The sequence below is a fragment of the Rhododendron vialii genome, chromosome 3a (assembly GCF_030253575.1).
Source record: "Rhododendron vialii isolate Sample 1 chromosome 3a, ASM3025357v1".
In the NCBI taxonomy this organism is placed as follows: Eukaryota; Viridiplantae; Streptophyta; class Magnoliopsida; order Ericales; family Ericaceae; genus Rhododendron; species Rhododendron vialii.
The window spans coordinates 25,592,804-25,614,737 of record NC_080559.1 but is presented as its reverse complement, the minus strand read 5'-3'; the positions used below and the strand labels follow the sequence as shown (position 1 = coordinate 25,614,737).

Genomic DNA, 21,934 nt, shown 5'->3' with positions numbered 1-21,934 from the left:
GGCAGTACTTCCCCTGCCCTCCTTTTTTGTATTATCGAATTTTGAGATCCCGTCCCATATTGGGCTTGAATAAAAAGTTGTAGTGCCGTATAAGTGAGGACCTTGGACCTACCTAGTACAAGGCATTTTCTCAAGTAAACTTGAGAAGATCAAAATCGTGTGTAGGTCACCTGGACGTATGCATATGTGTGCTTTGCACATTGTTGTGCCCAGACAAAGCGGACAGAATTGTACCAGACAAAGGGTCGTTTTGAGTTGGCATTGTTGGTGCTTTTGTGAGTTTCCTTTTCTAATGGAACATGTAATTAATGCATCATACGTCAAACTTAAAAGTATTTTTTCTAGTGATATCCCTTCGATTTTGAGTTTCAAATACATTTTCGGCTACTTTTAAGGCATAATTTTGAAAACTTGGAAACTTTATGCTTTGTACTATTGAAAGTAGAATTATTGGTTTGTACTGTTTAAAGGTGAGATGTAGTATGGTGTCTTGGATGTATTATGGTTAGTACGTAGTAGGCAGGCATTATTGGCGTGATGTAAGCAATAATGTTTGTACTCCCTCCTAGAAAGTAGGTTAGGATCAAAGAGAGAATACAAGAGAGAACATAACAAGGGATTTATCATTGAGAACACACTGACTTAGTTCTTACAACGGAGAAGAGTCCTCCTTTTAAAGGCATAAGGAGGGAGTACAAACATTATTGCTTACATCACGCCAATAATGCTTGCCTACTACGTACTAACCATAATACATCCAAGACACCATATTACATCTCACTTATTAACAGTACAAACCAATAATACTACTTTCAACAATACAAACTAATAATTTCACTACCTCCCGGAAATGAAAGGAGCAAAACAAAGTAGCAAGAATCTTACAGCCTTAATTGACGTTCTTTCACTTTACTTATTCATACCCCACGTAAAAGAGACAGCTGGCCTAAGCACACGGTTGTTACTCTGAATTATCTAAATCAATTACTTTCAAGATGGACATACATTGTCAACAGGTTACCAAGCTTTTGTTGACAGGCTAAATAGTTTTTCTAACACCATTTCCATTTGGTCAGGTCATGTGCCCTACATGCCTCTGTACAGGGATGGCAATGGCAAGTGAGCATGACCCGCGGATTGACCCATTTGATTAGGAATTTACATCTGACGTGCACACCTTCCAGAACAACCCACAAAGAGATGGTTCCGGCAAGGGAGTCCTATTCGTGTTCAGTGGGTGTGCACTTATCTTTTCTGTTTGGATGTAAAGCTTCTGCCGCATTTATCTTTTTGTGCAAAGAGAACATCATATATGTAATCCAAATTGTCCAAACTCATTAGGGAAACCTTGAAGCTAAGGCTAAACATGGCAGAACCAAACAAAAACTTGCCAAGCTGTTATGAAAATGTAAAGATAGTACCTGCTTTATTTCCCCCCCGATACACTTGTGTACAGCATGGAAGAGCTTGTTTTGTAATTTTTCTAGGAAGCCCAATAATGGTGTGCTTTTTTATAACGAAAAATACTGTGGGAAACATCTTCCAAAGAATGGTTCTTCTGGGCTTGTTTCACTTTCAACTTGACTATTGCTCTTAAATGGTGGTAAAGCTTCATTTACGCAACCCTATACCCATTGTTAAACGGTGGCCAAATGATTACAATAAATAACATTCAGGAAACAAGTAAATAGAAGAAAAAGAACAAGGCAGCTGTACGACTATCCAGTGGCCATCACAGCGATTTGTATTGCTCAATCAAACGAGAAGCATGGAGGCGTGATGAAGGGACTACTGTGCAACCCAAGCTCTGTAAGTAAGCAATCTGCAATCCACGGAAAGAACACACCAGCCTGTAAGACTCAAAAATCAATCTTGATCAAACTTAACATGTAAGCGCGAGCAGTGTAATGAGTTGTTCCAGTTTGGATTGTGAACTCAATTTTTTTTTTTGTAAGAAGTCAATCTGGACAAGCTTTTAACGAGCTAGATAAATACTTCCATAATATGATCAGGTGTAAATTATTCAGCAGTTATAGAAGGAGCTAAGGAGAAGTAAATTATTCAGATTTGTATCAAAAGGGCCTCATATGTATTGTTACATAAGAAGTAATCTAGCTGCCAAGCTAGAAAAAAATAGTGAATCTAGTTACGTGCAAGCATATTTCGTCTATCACCACTAAATAATCTAGATATCCTACATGCTTACAACCAAGAAAGACACAATGACCACTAATGGAAGAATGAGAAAAATAGGAGAAATAACAGAAATAGATAATGTAGTAGAAAGATTAACTCTAACATAAACAGAACGTCACGAGTTCAGGAGGAAATATGAAAGAATAATAGACAAACATAGGAAGAGATTCAAAAAAATAGCAATTACGGGAAGAGATTTGGTCAAAACGTCAGTTGCTTTTGAAGGCGGCCCCCCCCCCCCCCCCCCCCAAAAAAAAAAAAAACCTAAGGGCCAGGCGGGCCCGCCACCCCCCCCCCCCCCCCCCCCCCCCCCCCACCAACCAACCCAAAAAAAAAGGCCCCTCACCATTATACTCCAAATGGTATCCAAAACTAACTTAATTGAGTAGGCCCAATAATGGTATCCAAAACTAACTTAATTAAGGCCCCATTCAAAAACTAAGGGCCCTATTGGGCTGGGTTGGGCTACATTGTATAAGGCTAGGGTTGGGTTGGGCACGTGGGCTAGGGTTTAAGGTTGGACTAAAAAAAATCATGGGCTAAAAAAATTGGGGCTTAAAATGTTAAATGCACAGAACAAAAAAAAATTACCTGCCCACCTAAAGCAACGGGGCGGGGCGATTTATTTTAGCCCAACCTTAACCCTAGCCCACGTGCCCAACCCAACCCTATACAATTTAGCCCAATCCGACCCTATAGAATTTAGCCCAACCCAATCCAATAGGGCTCTTAGTTTTTGAATGGGGCCTCACTCAATTAAGTTAGTTTTGGATAAACAAAAGAAAAACCAATTGGATTCTAAGCACCATTATTAGACCTAAAGACTCCTAGTATACTATACTAACCTATAATGGTGGGGGGCCCTAATTTTTGGCTGGGGTGGGGTGGGGTGGGGTCTATGTATTTATATAGAGAGAGAGAGAGAGTTCTTCTCTCCCGCCTCCTTCAAAAGCAACTGACTCGCTCACCGAGGTAGGTTTCGACCGAATCTCCTTTTGTAACTACTGAATTTTTTTTTTTTGAAGTGATAGGAAAAAAACATTTCTAGCGTGTTTGTCACTTATTCTTTCATATTTCCTCCTGAACTTGTGACGTTGACGTATTTATGTTGTAGAGTTAATCGTCCTACTACATTATCTATTTCTGCTATTTCTCCTGTTTTTTTCTCATTCTTCCATTGGTGGTCGTTGTGTCTTTCCTGTGATTTTTCTTGGTTGAAAGCATGCAAGATATCTAGCTGATTTAGTGGTGATAGACGAAATATGCTTGCGCATAGCCAAATTCACTTCTTCCTCCTTCTGTAACTGCTGAGAATAACTTACACCAGATCAAATCTGAATAATTTACTTCTTAGCTCCTTCAGTTTACAAGATTTGGTGTATTTACAGGTTGCCTTGGCATTACCAACATAAAAATCAAGCAGTGAATAATTTACTTCTTAGCTCCTTCATTTTACATGATCTAGTGTATTTACAGGTTGCCTTTGCATTACCAACATAAAAATCAAGCAGTTACAGGAAATATTATTGGAAAACTCAACTAGAAACTTGCATGGAAGAACAAGGATTTATTCAAAAAGCTATACTCCCTCCGTCCCCTTTTAAGTCTCTTGCTTTGTAACTCCAACGTATTAAAAAGACATCATCATTATACCTTTCACATCAATTTTTTCCTTCACTTTCCCTACTTACCCATCATCATTATACTTTTACTCACTAACTTTTCAAAATAGAATATACTTTTAGGGACAAAATAGACAATGCATCAACTTTTACCTACTAACTTTACAAAATGGACACTTATTAAGGGACAGCCCAAAATAGAATACTAGACTCTAAATATGGGATGGAGCAAGTATCTTCTATCCTTAATTCTTCGTATAAGCTGAACTTTGAGATTATTGGACAGGGAAGCCACTGCAAGAATAAAAAATTAAGTAGGGTATGTATGTCACCTGTTTAGGGGTGGCAGAGGATGAACTCATCGCATTCTCAATCCTCAATTTCTGAAAATGTTCCTACACCGTACAAAGAAAAAAAGATCATCCAAATTATTTATGATGATGAGAAACAGAGCTTTCGTAGAAAAATACATAAGATCCACAACCATTTTTTTACAAGATAGAAGTACAGCCAAAAGTCTAAGAATTACATCAAACACTGAAAGCTTTGGAACTCTCCATCATTAATAAGGATATACACGCTAGATTCGAATGAAACTTCAAAAAGAATAATAAATATTTAAAAAACCAAACTGATAAATGGAATGTATGTCTTAAGAAAAACCATTTCGTGATAAATATTTTGAGTTTCTACACCTAGTCATCTAATATGGCACTACTTTGCTCATGCTTGCACAATATGCTTCAGAGGTGGATTACTGAAAAACATACCTGTTTCTCCCTCATCAAATGGGCACGCTTATCAGCAGGTATTTGCACCCACATCAAAATCTATTCCAACAAAAATAAAATTTCAAAAAAATACACAACAATGCAATAATACTAAGTTTTCCATTATTTAACAAAAGCTAGGACATGCGAAAACTTATACTCGTGAGATATGGAAAACTTACATGTTGTGCATAGTGGAATGCCTCATCACACTTCAAGCAGGACTTCAGCTCACGCATAACATCCTGACATGTCATGCGAGTGTCATAGAACAGTCAGGAAATACAACAAGACTCAAGTGAGATTGTTTTTATAGGCTGAGAAGCTTGAGTTATCGTTTGAGTAGCCATCCACATTCCACTTTAATTTTCACCATCATTAAACAAGTCTTTTTGTATTTGAAAAAAATTGTGCTTAATGAACATGTAGAAATAATAGTATAAAAAGATACTAGCCACATGCGAAAGATTTGGTCCACAGAATTTGTGAACGCATGTAATAAAATGTATTGACGAACAAGAGAAAGCACAATTTGTTCATTTTGCAGTTGACACACACACCACAATCAATAGAAGCTATTAACATGGATGTCAGTGATTGAACAAAAAGAGTGGAACTACTAGTGGGTAAGATGGAAGTAAAATTAAAGTTGAACCACCTTGTGTGTACTTTTCTTCAGTCTTAAACGTTCATCAATGGCAAAGGCAACCTGTAAATACACCAGATCATGTAAAATGCAAGCTGCAAGTCTGTGAGTATATTGTGGGGAAACAGAGAAAACAGGAAAGTCTCAGGCATCATGTCATAAGCATTCTGAGAATCATTGAGGGAGAGAGAGACTATCAAGATATAGGGGATACAGACTCAGGCAGTTCATCCCATTAACAGCTCCACATTGAGGACAATCAAGCTAGAAAACCTTTCTCCTGGAATTATCAACAGCATATGTAGCATCGCTGCTCGGTGCCACTGAGAATGGCATCATCAGTACTAAACAACGGACACCCGAAAGAAGTAATAAGAAAATGCGTCAGCTATCAACTAAAGACAAACTGATGAGTGACAGCAGTGGAGACAACGGGGGTTGGACAAAAACCTAAGAAATGGTGGATATTTTTCAGACTAAAGATCTGAAGATGGTGTAAGTACTTAAAACACCTGCAAACACTGTAAACAAAGTGTTAATAACGAAGGAGTTCTCTAGGAATGAGCCTACATCGAATGATACTAAGCTGCATCAACCTCAAGGAGTTTTAACCTTCAAATGATACCTAATATATTAATGACCTTCATCATGTCGTACTTGGTCATAGGTATAATCTCTTCTTAAACCTAAAACTTCATAGCCATGGCCAAGGCTAGACCACAAGAAAACTGGACAAAAGAGCCGAAATCCATTTACTCCTATTGCATAAAAATACTCCCTACATTGACATGCCCCAAAATAAAGCATATGAAAGAAATAAAAGATTCACCTTGTCAAGCAACCTCCTTGGATCTTGAAATGCTGGCTTCTTGGCCCACTGATGGAATAAATGAGAAACAACACCTCGCTCCTCCACATTGAATCTATGAACCAAAATAACGAAATCAAGTAGAAGTTAGTTTAAGTAGAACAACATTGATCAGTATAAACAGGAACAAGAAGATATATTCATCTGCCAATCCCACAACTACTTGGTGAAAGACCTTTTCAAAAAACTATTCCCATGGCATGCCTCGATCGATTCAATTGACTCTTTCGAAGTTTCATGGGCATGAATCTCGACAGAATCCTTTGGAACCAAATCTGCCTCGGGAAGTTCTGTTCCTCTTGATAAACCAGCAGTTAACTTGGCAGTGTCCTTTTTAAGTTTTTGGTCCTTTCTTTGTAGATCATTTGAATTCACTTCGCCCTTAAACCCAAAAAGAAACAGAGAGAAAAATGAATAATTAGCTAAAGTTAGTAAGTGTAAAACTAGAAGCCAGCATGCAAAGAAATCAAACCCAAGCTTCTCTATTGCAAATTCAGGTTACTAATTAAAGGTGATTGTTGGATTAGTTTCCGCATTAAGGGTGTGTGCATGTTTTGAGGAACTGCAAGTTGATACTTGGATATTGGAAAATACATTAGCATCGACACCTTATATTTATAGTAGGACAAGCGAATCATAGGGTTATAACCTGCATGGTTTCTCTACAAAAGCGATTGCAAACGTTCATAAGTATTCATGATGATCAACAATGCAGTATGGACATGGTAATGAAAATTGGATATTAGGGAAGCTAAGCCAAGCACTGAGTGTTCAAACACAGCCAAAAGTAAGCAGTCACATCCTCAATATGTATCTTGAACTCAAAAAAACATCATTGAAACATACTAAACTTATACAAAGTAACTTAAAATTTACCAGAATAAATAGTAAGCATTCCAAGCAATCCACACAGGCAATAGAACAGCATATTCAAGTCTCCTATGTACATTCAAAAAAAAAAAAAAAATCGATCCGCTGTACATTCAAATTTGACAACACAATTATTGGGAAGTAAATGTACCTGGATCTCTCGAAGATGATCAGGTATTTCTTTCAAAAACCGCGATGGCTGAAGTACCTGGAATAAATCAGTGTCACTCAGGGAAGTAATTACAGAGGAACAAAATGTACAATAAAATTTGTTGCAAATCAAACCTGCCAATTTGAGTCCATAATAACGTAAAGAATGAAAAGTTTTTTTCGAGCACGAGTCATCGCCACATATAGCAAGCGCCGCTCTTCCTAATATGAAACGAGACGAGGAAAAAATAGAGTAGTTGAGTCCTACAACAACTGACACTTCTGTGAAGAGGAGAAAGGAGGAAATGCATGTGGTATGAACAAGAGACTTTACATCAGAAAACATGTTTACCTCAATTGAAGTACAATTTTCCTTCGCAACTCCATTGAACTCATGTAACAAAGGGATCTCAGATTCATTTACCTGTGGTATTTTTTCCACATTAGATCAGCACTTGACAACTTCCTATAGAATATAGTGACCTTATTCAAATTAGACTCGCATGTTCAACAGAATCAACACTTGATTGATATACGAATTGATGCAAGTGTCAATACATATGTCCATTTATCTAAATATTACTGTACAGCCACCAATAACAATCCTGTCAAATTTGAGCTCAACATTACCAGTGCTCTTTCAATAAAATTGATACCTTCAGTCACAAATATTGTTTTTAAAATACGTTAATCATAAAAAAATGTCCTTGTAACCGTCTCCCCCCATTTGATCTAAAATGCATCCTGGATAGATACGTATATTTAAATGTCACCTACATTTTCTGTGAATAGAAGGCATTAAGGGCCAAGTACTTCCTTTAAGAAAATGACACATTTCACCAAGAAGCAATGACTGTTTACCCAAAAATGTAAAGATTTTATGCTTGTCAGTGTGCGAGTGTGTCTGGAAAGCTGGCATCAAAAGTTGAAGCAGAAAGTTTAAGTCAAGATATATTGTTCTATGGTGAAGTATATCTTATGAGTCATGCCTTCCAAAATGGAGTAGTGGTTTGCCTTTTAAATGTTTTAAATAATGAATATAAGTTAATTTGTCAACAATTCATCACCCACAAAACTTGGGATACTGGTGAATGATTGACCAAGAGTCACCATGCTTTTTTCTTCTGAACTTGCAACAGGGAAAAAAAAAAGTATGGTGAAGGAACTGCAAGACAACATATGTGTAATAGACTAAATTTGCAGCATGAAGCCCAGTAGAAGACGTCACTCTTGCAAAATACCTTGACTATGAAAACAGTATCCCACTCCAGGCCTTTTGACTGCACAGAAATAAAGAAATGAGAGGTGTGAAGAATGATAAGCAAAAGAAATTATCAAAGTACACATTGACAGATTTAGGGAACTTCTCTAGCTAAAAAGATATAAGGAACTCCAAGAAGAAGAAGAAACATATTAGGCTGGCTAGAAAGAGAAAAACCTGATGGATGGTAGTAAGGCTGACAGAATCTTTGTTTTCATGTCTCCTTGAGTGGAAATTTTCCCTCTCCCGCTCAGATAGGTAATCAATAAAAGCTTTAAGTGCATAAACACATCCTTTATCTTCTCCTAGCACATCTCCCGCCCCTTCTGGTGCAGTAAATTGTGTCGATATAAACTCAGAGACGTCATCCAACAGGTACTGGAGCACCTGCATGATGGAGCATTGGAATGCCAATAGATGACGTATTGACTGCTGAAGGAATAATACTTAACCGAAAAGCCAAGAATCTACTAAGCTGAGGCAATTCTGAATGTGAAGGGAAATAAATTACTATGTTTTCATAATTCCATAAAAACAACAGTTCCATCCATGAATAAGTTACAGGACGAACACTATTCCGTTTCACTGAGCTGTGTATGCCATTCCAAATATCAAAAGTGTGATGGTAAACAGGGTCAGAAAATGTGCATCAATGGGTTTTCGCCTTTTCGGGATTTCATAGCACTTAGAAAAATATACACAGTTTCAGTTTCCGATTCCCATTCCCATTGTACATTGGTCGATACTCCCAAGTAATGCCTCAGCTTAGTGGTGATGATAGCATAACTTCAGCATTGTCTATCACACCTTTCAAAATGAGTTCATTGCCGAGAAGGGAATTAAGCCTAGGAAGGTTCATGGACCAGGTGATGCGGGACAACCAAAAAGTCTTGGTGCCTTCAGGTCACCTAATTCCTCTTGGCCCCAAGCCTCAAAACTCTTGGCTCTTGGATCTGGTCACCCATTTACACGGAAAAAGTGGCCATTATGCCAGCCAATACTGCAATTTAAAACCACTTGCAAATGTTTGACACATAAAGGAGAGTATCCACACGAGGGGCCATGTTAATTGAATAAATACTAAACTTTCACCCTCTTTTTAAAGTTCACAAATTGATGGATAAGCAAATTAAGAATAAAAGGAGCTCTTCTTTTTATGGCAGTAAATTAATTTGCGAAGGGAAGCTTCCATTATGGGATTTTAGGTTAAGAACATAGAAACTAGGAAACAGCTAGCTGCTAACCCACTAACTTACAGACTTTTGTTCGTTATATTTCTATCCACCAGGACTATCTCAAGTCTACAAACTCGAGTCAGTGTTTAACTACCACCATTTTAAAGAGAGTGCATAAGGACGGCGCAGATTGGTATTATTGACCTACTAAAGCAAGACAAATGAACAAAAAGGTATAGTGTACTGTATTCCTTTAACTTTTTACAGTAACCAAATTGCTGCTTATGTCAGAACTTACAGGTCTGACGTCATTGTCTTCATTTAGTAATTTTCCTCCATCATTGTCTAGAACTGCTCGTTGTTCAAGAAGGTATTTCTGGAAGTCAGAAGCCATTAATGAAATTCAGTGAAAGTACATCGAACCACAATTATGGTAACATAGCAACTAAATATAAAGGTCATACAAACAACTTCACACAATTGTGTTAGTGAAATTTCAGTTTCTATTGTGGTTATCAAGCCTTCCTTGGATTTCAACATTAGTACATCAAGAATACAAAGACCAGCTGATGATACCAGCATTACACTTCTTTTTGATGAGTGTATACCAGCATTACACAGATATTGACAACCATAGATATTTACAGAAGTGAGGAAAGTTGTTTCCTAGTAGGATATCCTAGGGGAAGAGGAGACCAACCTGAGGTATCATGTTTGCCACTGAAGTTATGACAGCTGAAATTGATTGTTCCTGTACCATCAACAAGTAAGATGGACTCTTCCAGAATTTCGTTAACCAAATTTTTACATATAATATACAATGCTCTCTCTCTCTCTCTCTCTCTCTCTCTCTCTCTCTCTCTCTCTCTCTCTCTCTCTCTCTCTCTCTCTCTCTCTCTCTCTCTCTCTCTCTCTCTCTCTCTCTCTCTCTCTCAACCCTTCTAAGTTAGATTCGAGTAGAATAAAAGTAGGCCTTAAGTTGCATGAAACCATACTTGGAGCCCATATGCCCATATCTTGGCAAAATAGCTGGTTTCATGTCTTCTGACCACATAAAACCACATTTCATTTATTTAACCCGATTAAAAGAGAGCCACAGCTCCAAGCCAGTAAGAAACATTGAATGGTTCAGTTTGTTTACAAGGCAACAGACAAATATATTTACCCTGCGAACAAGTTTTGATATCATGTCTAGCGTACACAACACTTTACGTCCTTGGGTAAGTTGATTCCTGTAACATACAATAAGAGTCACAAGTAAATGGCTAAGAGATTCAACACGCACCATCAGGAAACAAGAAGTAAAAGCGTGGATAGTTCAAAATTAGACCATGATAAGATGGCCAGATGATTGTGCTCCAAGCCAGCATCAGCCATTACAATTTGTTTTAAACAAAAAGGGAGAAAAAGCATGTCTATGTTCCATATAATGACCCTATAATTGGCTTTAATAAACAGAAAACAGCCTTACGGAAGAAACAACTTTGGTAAGAAGTGGTTAAAAATTAGTGCCTTCGCCCTGTCCATTTTCAGCAGCACAAATCTATTGATTATTCCAAGCACTTGCATGAAGTTGGAGGCAGTTTATGAAATTTTACATTTTCTTTATTTAACATTTTCACTTACAGTTACACACACAACTTAAGATTACCTTGGTTCTCCTTGGCTGGTTCGATCATATTTCTTGTGCCCGTGCCTATAAATACAGTTAGCAACATATGTGGGATTTATACCTCATTCTAGCAAGACCCTTCCCCTAAACTAACTTAGAATGACAAAGAAAGGACCGCTTTGTAGTAGGCCGAATCACTGTCCGAGCATGATGGATCCATGTTCAGCAGAACAATCGAACCGTAATCCCAGACAAGTCTGGTATGCCGAGCATTAGAGTCCGGCAGGCTATGAGCGGCATCATGCGTGCTTGGCCGTACCAACTAGGGGCAGACTCACCGGGGTTGAGATCGGACTTTTGAGTCTTCGGCTATGTGTGTCCGGCTGGTAGGATCCAATACAAACGGAGCGCCAGCTCACCCACATGGTTGCAACCGCCTCTACCGTGATGTCATCTGAGCGGTTACGCAATCAGATAATCATGAGTGCACATGGGGGTGCGAGCTCATATTCCAGCCATTTCCAGAACCCTAATCCTGATGTCATAGTGATGTCGGCCGACTCGTGCAAGGCACATGTGCGTGCTTGGAGAGCAAGCAACAGGCACTCTATAAATATCAAGTGATGGCAACCCTAAAGAGGTACGCTCTAACTCATACCACAAAACCATAGAGTACTTTGCCTTCACTTTGCATATTCTCATCCTCATGCTGGAGGGCCTTACCGGAGCACCTCCGGTTGGTCTTTAGTCGTGCGTTGTTTGTGCAGGCTAGGTTGAAGAGCTAGGATTCCACAGAGATACAGTGATCCATCGAAGAGGAGGGCCAAATCCGTGATTTGCAGCCCCACACGCTTCATTGCATCTGTGGACTGCAGAAAGTGATCCTATCCAAGCATGATTTCCCTCATCTTTTGTTTGAGGGCGGCATAACTACCAGGATTCGACTTGCCATGGAAAATGTTTGATCTCAACATGAGCAATAATCTCTACCCGATCGAGTGAGTTGACACTCAGGGCCGGCCCAGGCACAAGGCCCAAGAGGCCTGGGCCTTGGGCATCCCAAATATTTCAAATTTTTGGGGCACTAAAATTATATTTTATATATAAATTTTTCCATGATACAGCATAAAATGTATTCCAGCCCAGTTGTGTTTGTAACTTCAATAAAGAGTATGGGGGTACTTGGTTCGAAACCCCGCGTCTCTTTTTTTGGCACTATTTCTTTTTTCTTTACATTCTTGGCCCTTGCACTTCTTAGCTCTTAGCCTCCTCCTACTGCGCATAAGTGAAAAGGATACTTTACTTCTTCCGATCAAATTACTCAAAAAAATTAGTGGAAACCATGGACTCTTGCATATAATATGATGAATCTTACTTGTCAGAATAAATGATGGATTTTACACCTCTTATATTTTTAACTACTTAAGCATCGTGATTCAAGATCAAAGTTCAAACACACCATAAATGTTTTGGTAAGAATTTTTTGTTTGTTTTAATTTTTCTTTTAAATTTGAATATTAAATTCACAAATAAAACGTACTAATATATATGGTGATTGTTGCTGTAAAAATTGTTAAGTACTCTTTAGGGCACACTTTTTTTATTAGGCCTTGGGCACCTAAAATCCTTGGGCCGGCCCTGTTGACACTTGACCATATAGGCATTCACAAGACCCAACAATGGCCATGCACCCTTACCGGCACTGCCCACATCAGGGCAGAACAGTTTCAATTAGACTTTTCAGTCATTCCATGTCCCAAACTAGAGCACTACATCTGCAATTCTGACTATTTCCAGTCAGAATTACATTTTAACATTCAGCGCTTTAATATTAAGCTGCTAGGTTTTCAATGTTATTTTCTTGTGTTTGGACACAACAAACTTTCTTTCTCCCGGTAAGAAGGTATCATCTACAAGGAGCACTGAAGAGAGGAAACTCTTAACAAACTAAAAGAAAGTACACAGGATACTGCTTGTCTGAATAATGTTGTCATGGAATCAAGCAAAAACCAATAGGCTGTTTAGCAAATAGACGTTGACGTGAATAAAATGTTGAATCATTTTGCAATGGCAAATAATGAAGTCTAATCTATCTGACTTGCTCTGGCAAAAGGGTACCTGTCTTCATTCTCATAAACAATTTTGCTCTCCCTTCTCTCTAAAAACTCTACTCTCTCTCTCTCTAAGAACTTTTCAACAGGTAGGGTTTTCCCTTGGGGAAGGGGCTGCACATCCACAACAACCCCTCCCCCCCTTCTTTTTTCTTCTTCCCTTTCTCTTCCTCCTCTTTCTTCCTCTCCTTTCTCTGCTCCGGCACTCTCCTTTTCCCCTCCCCTTTTCGCCGTTCCGTTCCTCCGGATCCGGCACGCTTGTACCACCGCCGGTTGTCACAGTTGGGTGCACCTAGTCTTGGGATTAACAGCGAAGGGTGGTCCTGGCTGCTGCTGGTGGTCAAAAACAGCAGGTTAATCATGGTTCTACTGCCCTGGCTTGGATCTAGCGCTTTTCACTGCGTCTCTGGCGGGTTGGTGTGATGCTGCAGATGAATATCATTTACTCGGGTTTTGCTTGGGTCTTTGATCAGTGCTTTCAGGAGGTCTTCTCTTGCAGGTTCTGTAGGTGGTGGTTGCTGGTCAGTGGCGGATGCGGTGGAGGTTCTAGACATGGCGGTGCTGTGGTGGCTGTCGGTCGTTGGCAGTGTCTTGGGACTGCGGCGTCTGAGTTTGCTATGTAGGGTTTGATTTCTTAGGGTTTTTTGGGTTTGGGCTTGGCCCATCAGATGTTTGTTTGGTGTTTGGGCTTGGCCCATTTGGGTGTAAGGGTTTTTCCCTCTTTGGGGCTTGGCCTGTTGGGTGTTTTGTTCTTTGTCCAATATGGTGTTTCTTATTCAACCTTTGGTTGGATTCCCCTCCCCTCTCTCCCAACTTGATGTACCATTTGTCAAATTTTCTTGAATAAACTTGTTGTCTATTAAAAAAATAAAATAACAGAAAATGTTGACAGAGAAAGGAAAGTTTGAACAAACCTTTTAAAGGTCCCAGAAACTTTTGCAGTAAATATGTCGCGTGCAGCTGATATAAAGCTGGATCTTCTTACAGTAGAAACTTTATCAATATGACCAATTACCTGTGAGAAACAAAAAGGAAGATAAATTCCTGACCTCAGCTACACGAACTGCACCTTCTGCAGTAGCCATACCCATACATTCAAACTAGTAAGCCTTATGTCCCAATCAATTGGAGTCGGCTTCATGAAGGGTTATTCAAGGGCTATAAGTTTGTTTAAACTTTAAAAATACATATCCCTTTTTACCACAACATAACATTTTAGTATAGGTCTTTTTCTGCCCTTATTGTTTCCATTAACACTGGTCCGCACCCTTACATAATAGACAACAACTCAATCAGGAAAGAATACGCTACATAAATATTAGTTCAAGCTAATACCTTTTTCTTCTCCTCTTTCTCAAAAGGTAGTAAAGCCTTGAAGACACAGCGAAACGGACCATCATCACATTCAGGCAATGTTGTTTGAAGCATAGCAATTATGGCTCTCACAACCTATTAAGAAACAATTAGTTGAGAACTTAACACAAGAAAAAATAATCTCCTTGATAATGAATGTTCATAATCATTTCACTATTTATGATGAAGTAATCGTTCTTGAACCATAATGTTCTATGCATGCATGTGTGGAAATCGACAACAGAGGAGCACTGTATGTTCATTTATTAGACAGGAACACTATTGCTGGATTACAAGAGTAGTTTCACAACTAAAAATTTGCATTCCAGAAAAGTTGAGGAAATTCTGCATCACTAGGAAGAGGATTGCTGGAGTGCAGTATAGCCCTACAACTACGCATACATGTTAAGTTGTTAACAGTCTTAGTCATAAAAAGTGACGATTTAATGGTACAAGAATACCACATCCACAGTCAGACAAAATCACAGAAACAGATGACAAATTATTGAAATGGCAAACATAAATTCGGCAGGGTCGGGTGGCACCCAACACGACGCAATGTTCAGCAGAAACATAGATTAAGGGAACAATCCGAACAAAGGAGGAAAAACTGAAACTGTAATCTATTTTCTCACTGTAAATCATTTCAGATGGGACTAGACATATCCTGCAAAGGGATATTATAATGGTTTTGCGGGTGCGCACAAAAAGGTTATGGTTTCCAAATGTCAGCTATTGCCTAATCAGTGCTTTATGCTAAATATGCAGGATGATGTCTGATAAGCAAGCAGTAACTGCCATAAATAGCAATGTTGTAATATCGCGCAACAGTTTAATTACTGGTACTAAACTGTGTAAATATTGTGCAACAGTTTAATAACTGGTACTAAACTGTGTAAATAGTTGAAAGCTAAGGAATAGTTGCCTTTTAAATTCCCATGCCTAAAGCAAATCGGTCCCGCGACTCCCGCCTATTTGAGTTAGATAATATTCCAACATCTGTAGAATACTTACTGACGAGATCAACAGTTCACATTCGCAAAATTCCATTTAATACGGATGGCTGTCAAAGAACACTTATTCATTAATGAACAACAAGGATGTCAGCAACCTTTTTTCTATAGAAGGCCACTCCGTGAACGTTGAACGGTATTTTCCGGTCACGAAAGGCTGTTTGGAACACTTTCCCGGACACCTGAGGTACAGAAGATGAAGCTACATAAGGTTCAGTGAAAGTCCTAAGAGCTATTCTTGGAAATTCAGGATTAGATGAAACGTATGCTTGACCTGCCTCCGGTAAAGAACAGCTACATTTCCAAAAGTGCACTTAGCAGATGAACCCTCTGAAGAAATTTGTAAGATCTTATCAACAACGAATGCACACTGTGCATCCTCATTACAACATTCCTTTACAGTAATCTGAATAGGAGGTCCAGAGAAAAACAGAGTCACTAACAAGCTTCAACAAGGGCTAAACACTTTTCCGAAGTTCGACAATACTTACCTTAGATCCACAAGAATTGTCAGTAAGGACATTCTTTAGCTGGCATCGCTTCAAATTGTTTTTTATAAGAGATGATGCAGCTTCAACAATGCAACGAGTGGAACGGTAGTTTTTGTTTAATTTCACCTGAGTCGGAAGTAGACGATCAATGGAATGGAAACATAATTAAAGAACCTTCATTCCAAGAGTTATCACAGGAAGCAAGTACGAAGGTTCAACCCATGCAAAAGCAAATAATATGACAACAATACCTATGTAAAATTAAACATACTTCTTTGTGGTTTGGGAAATCTTTACGAAATGAATCAAATCCACATACATCAGCACCATTGAAACTGAAAATGGACTGCAGTAAGGAATACAAATATATAGATCAGAAGAGTGATAATTGAAGAATTAATTAACTAATTGATATGATGAAAACTACATAGCAATATAAGTAGCAATAAAGAAACATAAAAATACACCTGATCTTCATCACCAACAATGGTAATACGTTTATGAGATGAAAGAAGCTGCAGCAGACCATACTGCATGGCACTTGTGTCTTGAAATTCGTCTATCACAATTGCTTTCCATGACTCCTGGCACTCCTTAAATACTTCATGAAAATAAACATACTTGAGAGTTGAGACATCAGATCAACTATAAGCCAATAAGTTGGTTAAAATGTCGACAGGATTTGAACCTCCAGGAAAATCGCTGAGCAGCTTCACTGAACAGCAAATTAAGTCATGGTAATCCAGAGCATTACAGGATCTTAATATGTCATCGTAATTTTGAAGAACAGCCGCCTAAACCACAATAAAAAATAAGAAATGTAAAACACAAATCAAAATAGCAGGACAGATAGATGAAACTAATTAATTTCTGCTTACTCCTACAGCATCCCCCTCTTTACAGCAATCTTCAGCAGTCTTTCCAGAAGCTTTAGCCTGAAATAAGATAGTATTAATGCTACTGTAGGATGCATGAGTAACAAAGCTACATCTACGGCATGAACATCCTATTGTACAGTTATAGCACAAAAACCAGAACCATAATGTTACATGACTTTTGATATTTTACATAACGTCACTATGATCATCATCTCAATGCTGTCAAAAGCAGAAAACAGAGGATCCATATGACTTTGTATACAGTATCTTAAAGCTTTTGCTGCAGTTCTACAAATACTATAGCCATCCGCCTAATAATTGAGAGCAGAATTAGTGTTTCAGGCATTAGTGTTTCAGGCGTTGATGATCAATCGAGTTGCGCACCATTTTGGGATTTCAACAAGGTACCCTCCATGTTAGGTACTGAACTCCTCTAAACTCTCAATTGCTGACTGCAATGATCGTACTGATAAATACTAATTTCTAGTATAAGGAGTTGAAATAGGTCTCTCTTTTCTGCAGGAAGGCTCCCACTAGTCAGGTTTGTTCCCTTCAGCATCCAGGTCTATCGAAGCATGCATTTGGTACTTCCGTTGGATATTTGTTACCGCATTGATCGATTGCTCATGAACTGGAACTTATAATCACTTCAGTAAACTTGCATGGCAAAGTCCTCTGTGTCTCCAAGAAAAGAGGGTCGAATAATGTATCTCTCACCAGACATATACGGGCTCTGTTCCAAGCACCAGCCTCTTTGGAATGGAGCTCTAGATACACTATTACGGCTCATTATTCTTGGATTGTACCAACCACTGCTGATTGTGGTACAACCACTGCTGATTGTTTGCCTAAGAAGATTTAGAAGCTCATCTCCTATCTGGCAGGAACAAGCTCACAAGGTGCTGGCTAAGTTCTTGTGGTTTTTAGTTTGTTAATAAAATAAACAGAAACAGAGAGAAAATTGAAATAGAAAGTGGCAATTTAGAACCAGCCCAATTTATTGTAAGATTTAAAATTACAACATATAGCAGGATATTGTTGATGCACATAATAACTTACTTGAGCAACAAACTTCTGCCATTTCTTTGACTTATCTTTAAAATATTCCGGAGAATTTACGCCTTTTAACTCTTCATCAAGTGAGTGAGAATCTTGATTTTGCATATTCTTTCCATTTTCCAGTAGCCTGATAGCCTCAATGATTACTCTTCTTTGTTGCCCGTGCCCATATATCAAAAACTCTGGTGTGCGACCTAACCTATCACATGGTTGCATCAGGTTGCCATTCATTTAGTTACACTAAAATAGCATGTGGAAAAATATTTGGGACGACAATAAGAAAAGAAACATCATATATATGCGATGAAGTGAGACTTGAAAAACTAGATCTGAACTACTTGGTAGTGTGAGCGGATATACTCACGCCCACCAAGCGAGGCTTCAATGCTCACCAAATCTTCAGAAATAAGTTAAGACCTAACATATTTCTACAAGCACAGGGCTAAAGGAAAACCACCTCAATAACTTAATTGTAATTTCCCAAACAACAGGAAATTACAGAACCAAAGGGCATGCGACATATTGGTTAATGTCAAGGCATGAGACATATTTTTGAAGCAGGTAGTTGAAACAATTGGAATAATATGCCCAGGTCTTCAGGGGTGATTTAAAACCATCTTCCATTTGTTTCTTGTTTTTTCTTAAAATACTAATCTAAAATAGTGTCCTAGAAACCGTAGTAGCTCTACCAAAAAGATAAAAACAATAGTATCATCGGTAATCAAGCTAGTGCTCACCATCCATCCAAGGGAATATGAATAAATTAAGATGGTAGACCTCCCAAAGTTGGACTCTGACCATCAAACTGGTGTAACAATTTGTTAGCTTTTATTCACAGGTTTGGAAATCAAGCTTGTGAATTTGGCTAACGGAACTATATTGGCTCCATAAAAATTCGTAGATCAATACTAACACCACCTCAAAACTATATGCATGGAATTGCGGACAAAAGTGCACAAGTAAAAATAAACATATTCAGTCAAGAACTTCAAAGAATAAGCATCATTGGAACAGTTGAATAGAGTTTCGCACTTTCATTTGAGGCAGTGGAAGTAGTACTACTCCAGCAGTCTATCTCATTGTGGAAGCTTCAGTATAAAAAACGCAGCCTTCATTTTATGAGACAGGAAAAAAACAGGACTCAAGATGTACACATGAACTAGACACCTATGACACCATTGTTTTGGTCATTCAACGAAACTTCTTATCAATTGCATGGAATATTGAACATGAAGACGAATATGCTATGATAACATATATTATCTTTGACATCAACGTGAAAAATAATCCAGTACATGTGCAGTGGAAAATCCAAACACTAGCAAAGCTTCCGATTTTGATTTAAATCCACGTAATTTATGTCTTAATAATATGCCTCAGACTGCAAGAAGTCCAGTCATGTTGTGTATTAACCCTATGCCTGTTTGGAGACAAACCTAAACAGAACACAAAAAAAGTTTAATAATTCTGAGTTAATAATACTATGAAGCCTCTCAAAATATGCATACTTTTCAGCATGTGAACGACAAAGTTGCAGAGAAAATGAGTGGAATGTGCTGATCAGGAGTTCTTTTGCTGTTGCCTTCCCAGCCACTGCTCCAATTCGATCTCTCATTTCAGAAGCAGCAGATGTCGTGAAAGTCATGGCCAGAATGTTGGATGGACCAATGCCCTAAAAATATGAGCATGAGAAAGAGCGGAATTCATAGGAATTAATATATAGAAAAACAAAACATACAAGACACAACAAAGATCCAGTTAAGATAAACAATCACAAACCAGTAACTTAGACAAAATCAGTGCATGTTTAAGAAACTTTCTGGCGCATGTAGATGACAAAAATTCTATAGTGATACCTCTTTAAGCAACATCAGAATGCGTCCAACCATTGTAGATGTCTGATATCATCCACAAGAAAGAAAATTATGAACATTGCAAAAAAAAAAAAACTTTCTATTATAGGACATAAAGGTCACAAATGAATTGAATAGAAAGCAGACCTTCCCACTTCCTGGTCCAGCAACAATCATTAAAGGGATAGAAATGTCACCACAAGCAGCTTCTCGCTGCCTATCATTCAGAGAATCCATGTACTTAACATACTCCTCAGGCATGTTTCCATTTTGAGCAGTGTGGAAAATTTTCCCTCCCCCCACTTCACATTCAGGGTCCTCGCTTGAATTTGAAATTCCTTCAATTTTTAACAAGTCCGGAAAAACAGAACTCAAATTGACCTTATAATCCAAACTACTCCCTTCAGCAGACTGAATATCCAATTGAAAATTACTACTGCACCCTTCACCCTCTGATTTTCTAACTGCCTTCTGCTCAAATAAAGCATCAATTTCTTCCAGAATGGCCTCGTCAAAATCCTCATCTAAAACAATAGACGATGGTGAAGACTTGCTCGAAGCAGAAAACTGCAGTTGTCTCACTGGATCGATACACGAATTAATTCCACACCGAGTTTCCACCGCCACACCCGTTCTCCTTTCACTTAAACTATCATCAAATGATCCAATCCTATTAACAGATATGCCCTCAGAGCATATACTGCTAGTACACTCCAGTTGTCTATTTGGAGTTTCAAATGAATACGGAACTGCCTCATTCTCCAAAGCAACGCACGTTGTCCTTGAACTCAGACTACTATCAATCTTACAATCCCATAGGCCTCTGTAACTTGAAGTGTTGTTGCATTCACCTTCTCCTAACTTCATCGCCTTAACGGAAGCTGGGGACCGAGTGTTCGTTGAAATCTCTGAAAGAGGGAATCTTTTGACGTCCGTTACCTGAGCTGGAGATTCAATTCTCTTCGTATCCTCAATTCTACAACACCAAAATACAATATTAACCACACAGCTCTTACATCTTATATTCTTTCATTTTCACATCTCATACCCATAACACAGCAATTTTACCCAATAACTCAACCCTGCCCTTCTTGTTTACAACTTCAATCTTACATTTAATAAGACGTTGAGAATCAAGCTTTTACTTATTAGAGTTGTTTTAGGTTTCGATAAAATTCGACTCTTATGCGGAAAAAGACGTAATCAACTTTCCCCCAAGCGCAACAAGTGCAGGATTGAGAATATTTTCTGCTCCTTCTATTTCTCTTATATTCTTGAACCACATAAGCAAAGCACAGGGGTATCAATCAAATAACATTGTTCTTTCTTTTTTTCCTTGATTATCTGGGAAACCATTGCAGAAACAAAGATGCATACAAGGACTTGGGGGTTTGCTACTCCTAAGGTTTAAGGTTCGACACATCTGAGGTGCTATCAACTCCACGACGTAACCATGAGGGCGGCCTTTCAGCTCTGCTTCACCTTCGGGGTTTCTTTGGGGGCTCAACTTCCTAACTCGAGGTGCGCGCGTAAGCTGGCCCGAACAACTGAGTGATGAAAAAAAAGAGATGTATACATATTGTGTGCGTGTGCGTGTTGAAGATGAAGGTGAGAAGCGTACGTTCGAGGAGAGTGAAGGGAGGTGTTGGGGGTGGTGGAGCGGCGAGGTCTTTTGCGGGAGAGGAGGGCCTTGGCTGCTCTGAACTTTTGGGAAATTCGAGCTCTCTGTTCCTCTGACATTCCTCCTCCTGGAGTTTCTGCTGCATCCGCATTCTCCTTGTTCATTTTTTGATCACAGATAGATCGGGGATTTGGAAACCCTAGAAGATGAAGAAGCCACAGTTGCGATTTCGCAGAGAGTTTTATTTCCCTCCGCCACTACGATTCAAAATCTTGAGCCCAAAACGGGGGTTAATCGTTACATTTTCCAAACGGGTCGTTCGATCTGACGTGGGAACCTTAAAACCGCATTTACGAAGCGCCAGTCGAGTTCAACCCAAAGTCGC

The 21,934-nt window shown here is 38.8% G+C and overlaps 2 protein-coding genes across 8 annotated transcripts in view; one reads left to right on the top strand and one right to left on the bottom strand.

Moving 5' to 3' along the window:
* Window positions 1–1,437, top strand: part of LOC131320704 (protein ORANGE-GREEN, chloroplastic) — an 8,530-nt gene extending 7,093 nt beyond the window's left edge. The window contains exon 8 of the mRNA XM_058351505.1: window positions 1,077–1,437. Within this exon, the coding sequence (XP_058207488.1) occupies window positions 1,077–1,154 (78 nt within the window). The 3' untranslated portion in view covers window positions 1,155–1,437. The remainder of the gene's footprint in view (window positions 1–1,076) is intronic.
* On the bottom strand, window positions 1,084–21,934 carry LOC131320703 (ATP-dependent DNA helicase SRS2-like protein At4g25120). Of its 7 annotated transcripts, XM_058351500.1 has the most exons (29): window positions 21,550–21,934; window positions 20,076–20,904; window positions 19,932–19,973; window positions 19,584–19,747; window positions 18,076–18,274; window positions 17,017–17,073; window positions 16,827–16,932; window positions 16,606–16,739; window positions 16,410–16,484; window positions 16,139–16,264; window positions 15,922–16,053; window positions 15,746–15,829; window positions 14,617–14,730; window positions 14,196–14,296; window positions 10,724–10,790; window positions 10,259–10,309; window positions 9,857–9,934; window positions 8,561–8,770; window positions 8,364–8,402; window positions 7,475–7,546; window positions 7,258–7,344; window positions 7,124–7,180; window positions 6,278–6,483; window positions 6,064–6,157; window positions 5,247–5,297; window positions 4,771–4,833; window positions 4,589–4,648; window positions 4,151–4,213; window positions 1,084–1,822 (listed from the first exon to the last, which is right to left on the bottom strand). In XM_058351500.1, exons 1-29 carry the CDS (start codon window positions 21,711–21,713, stop codon window positions 1,733–1,735), a joined length of 3,615 nt encoding a protein of 1,204 aa, XP_058207483.1. In that variant the 5' UTR covers window positions 21,714–21,934; the 3' UTR covers window positions 1,084–1,732. The 7 variants fall into 7 exon arrangements, 4 of the variants coding, with proteins under 4 accessions (XP_058207483.1, XP_058207484.1, XP_058207487.1 ...); XM_058351501.1 differs by lacking the exon at window positions 10,259–10,309; XR_009198324.1 differs by lacking the exons at window positions 1,084–1,822; window positions 4,151–4,213; window positions 6,278–6,483 and having other exon boundaries at window positions 4,622–4,648.

Coding starts and splice junctions, on each gene's coding strand:
- LOC131320703 (XM_058351500.1), bottom strand. CDS start 21,713: ATGAACAAGGAGAATGCGGATGCAGCAGAAACTCCAGGAGGAGGAATG. Junction 16,485..16,605: donor TTGTTGGTGATGAAGATCAG/GTGTATTTTTAT, acceptor TCCTTACTGCAG/TCCATTTTCAGTTTCAATGG. Junction 1,823..4,150: donor CCTCTGCCACCCCTAAACAG/GTGACATACATA, acceptor CGTGGATTGCAG/ATTGCTTACTTACAGAGCTT.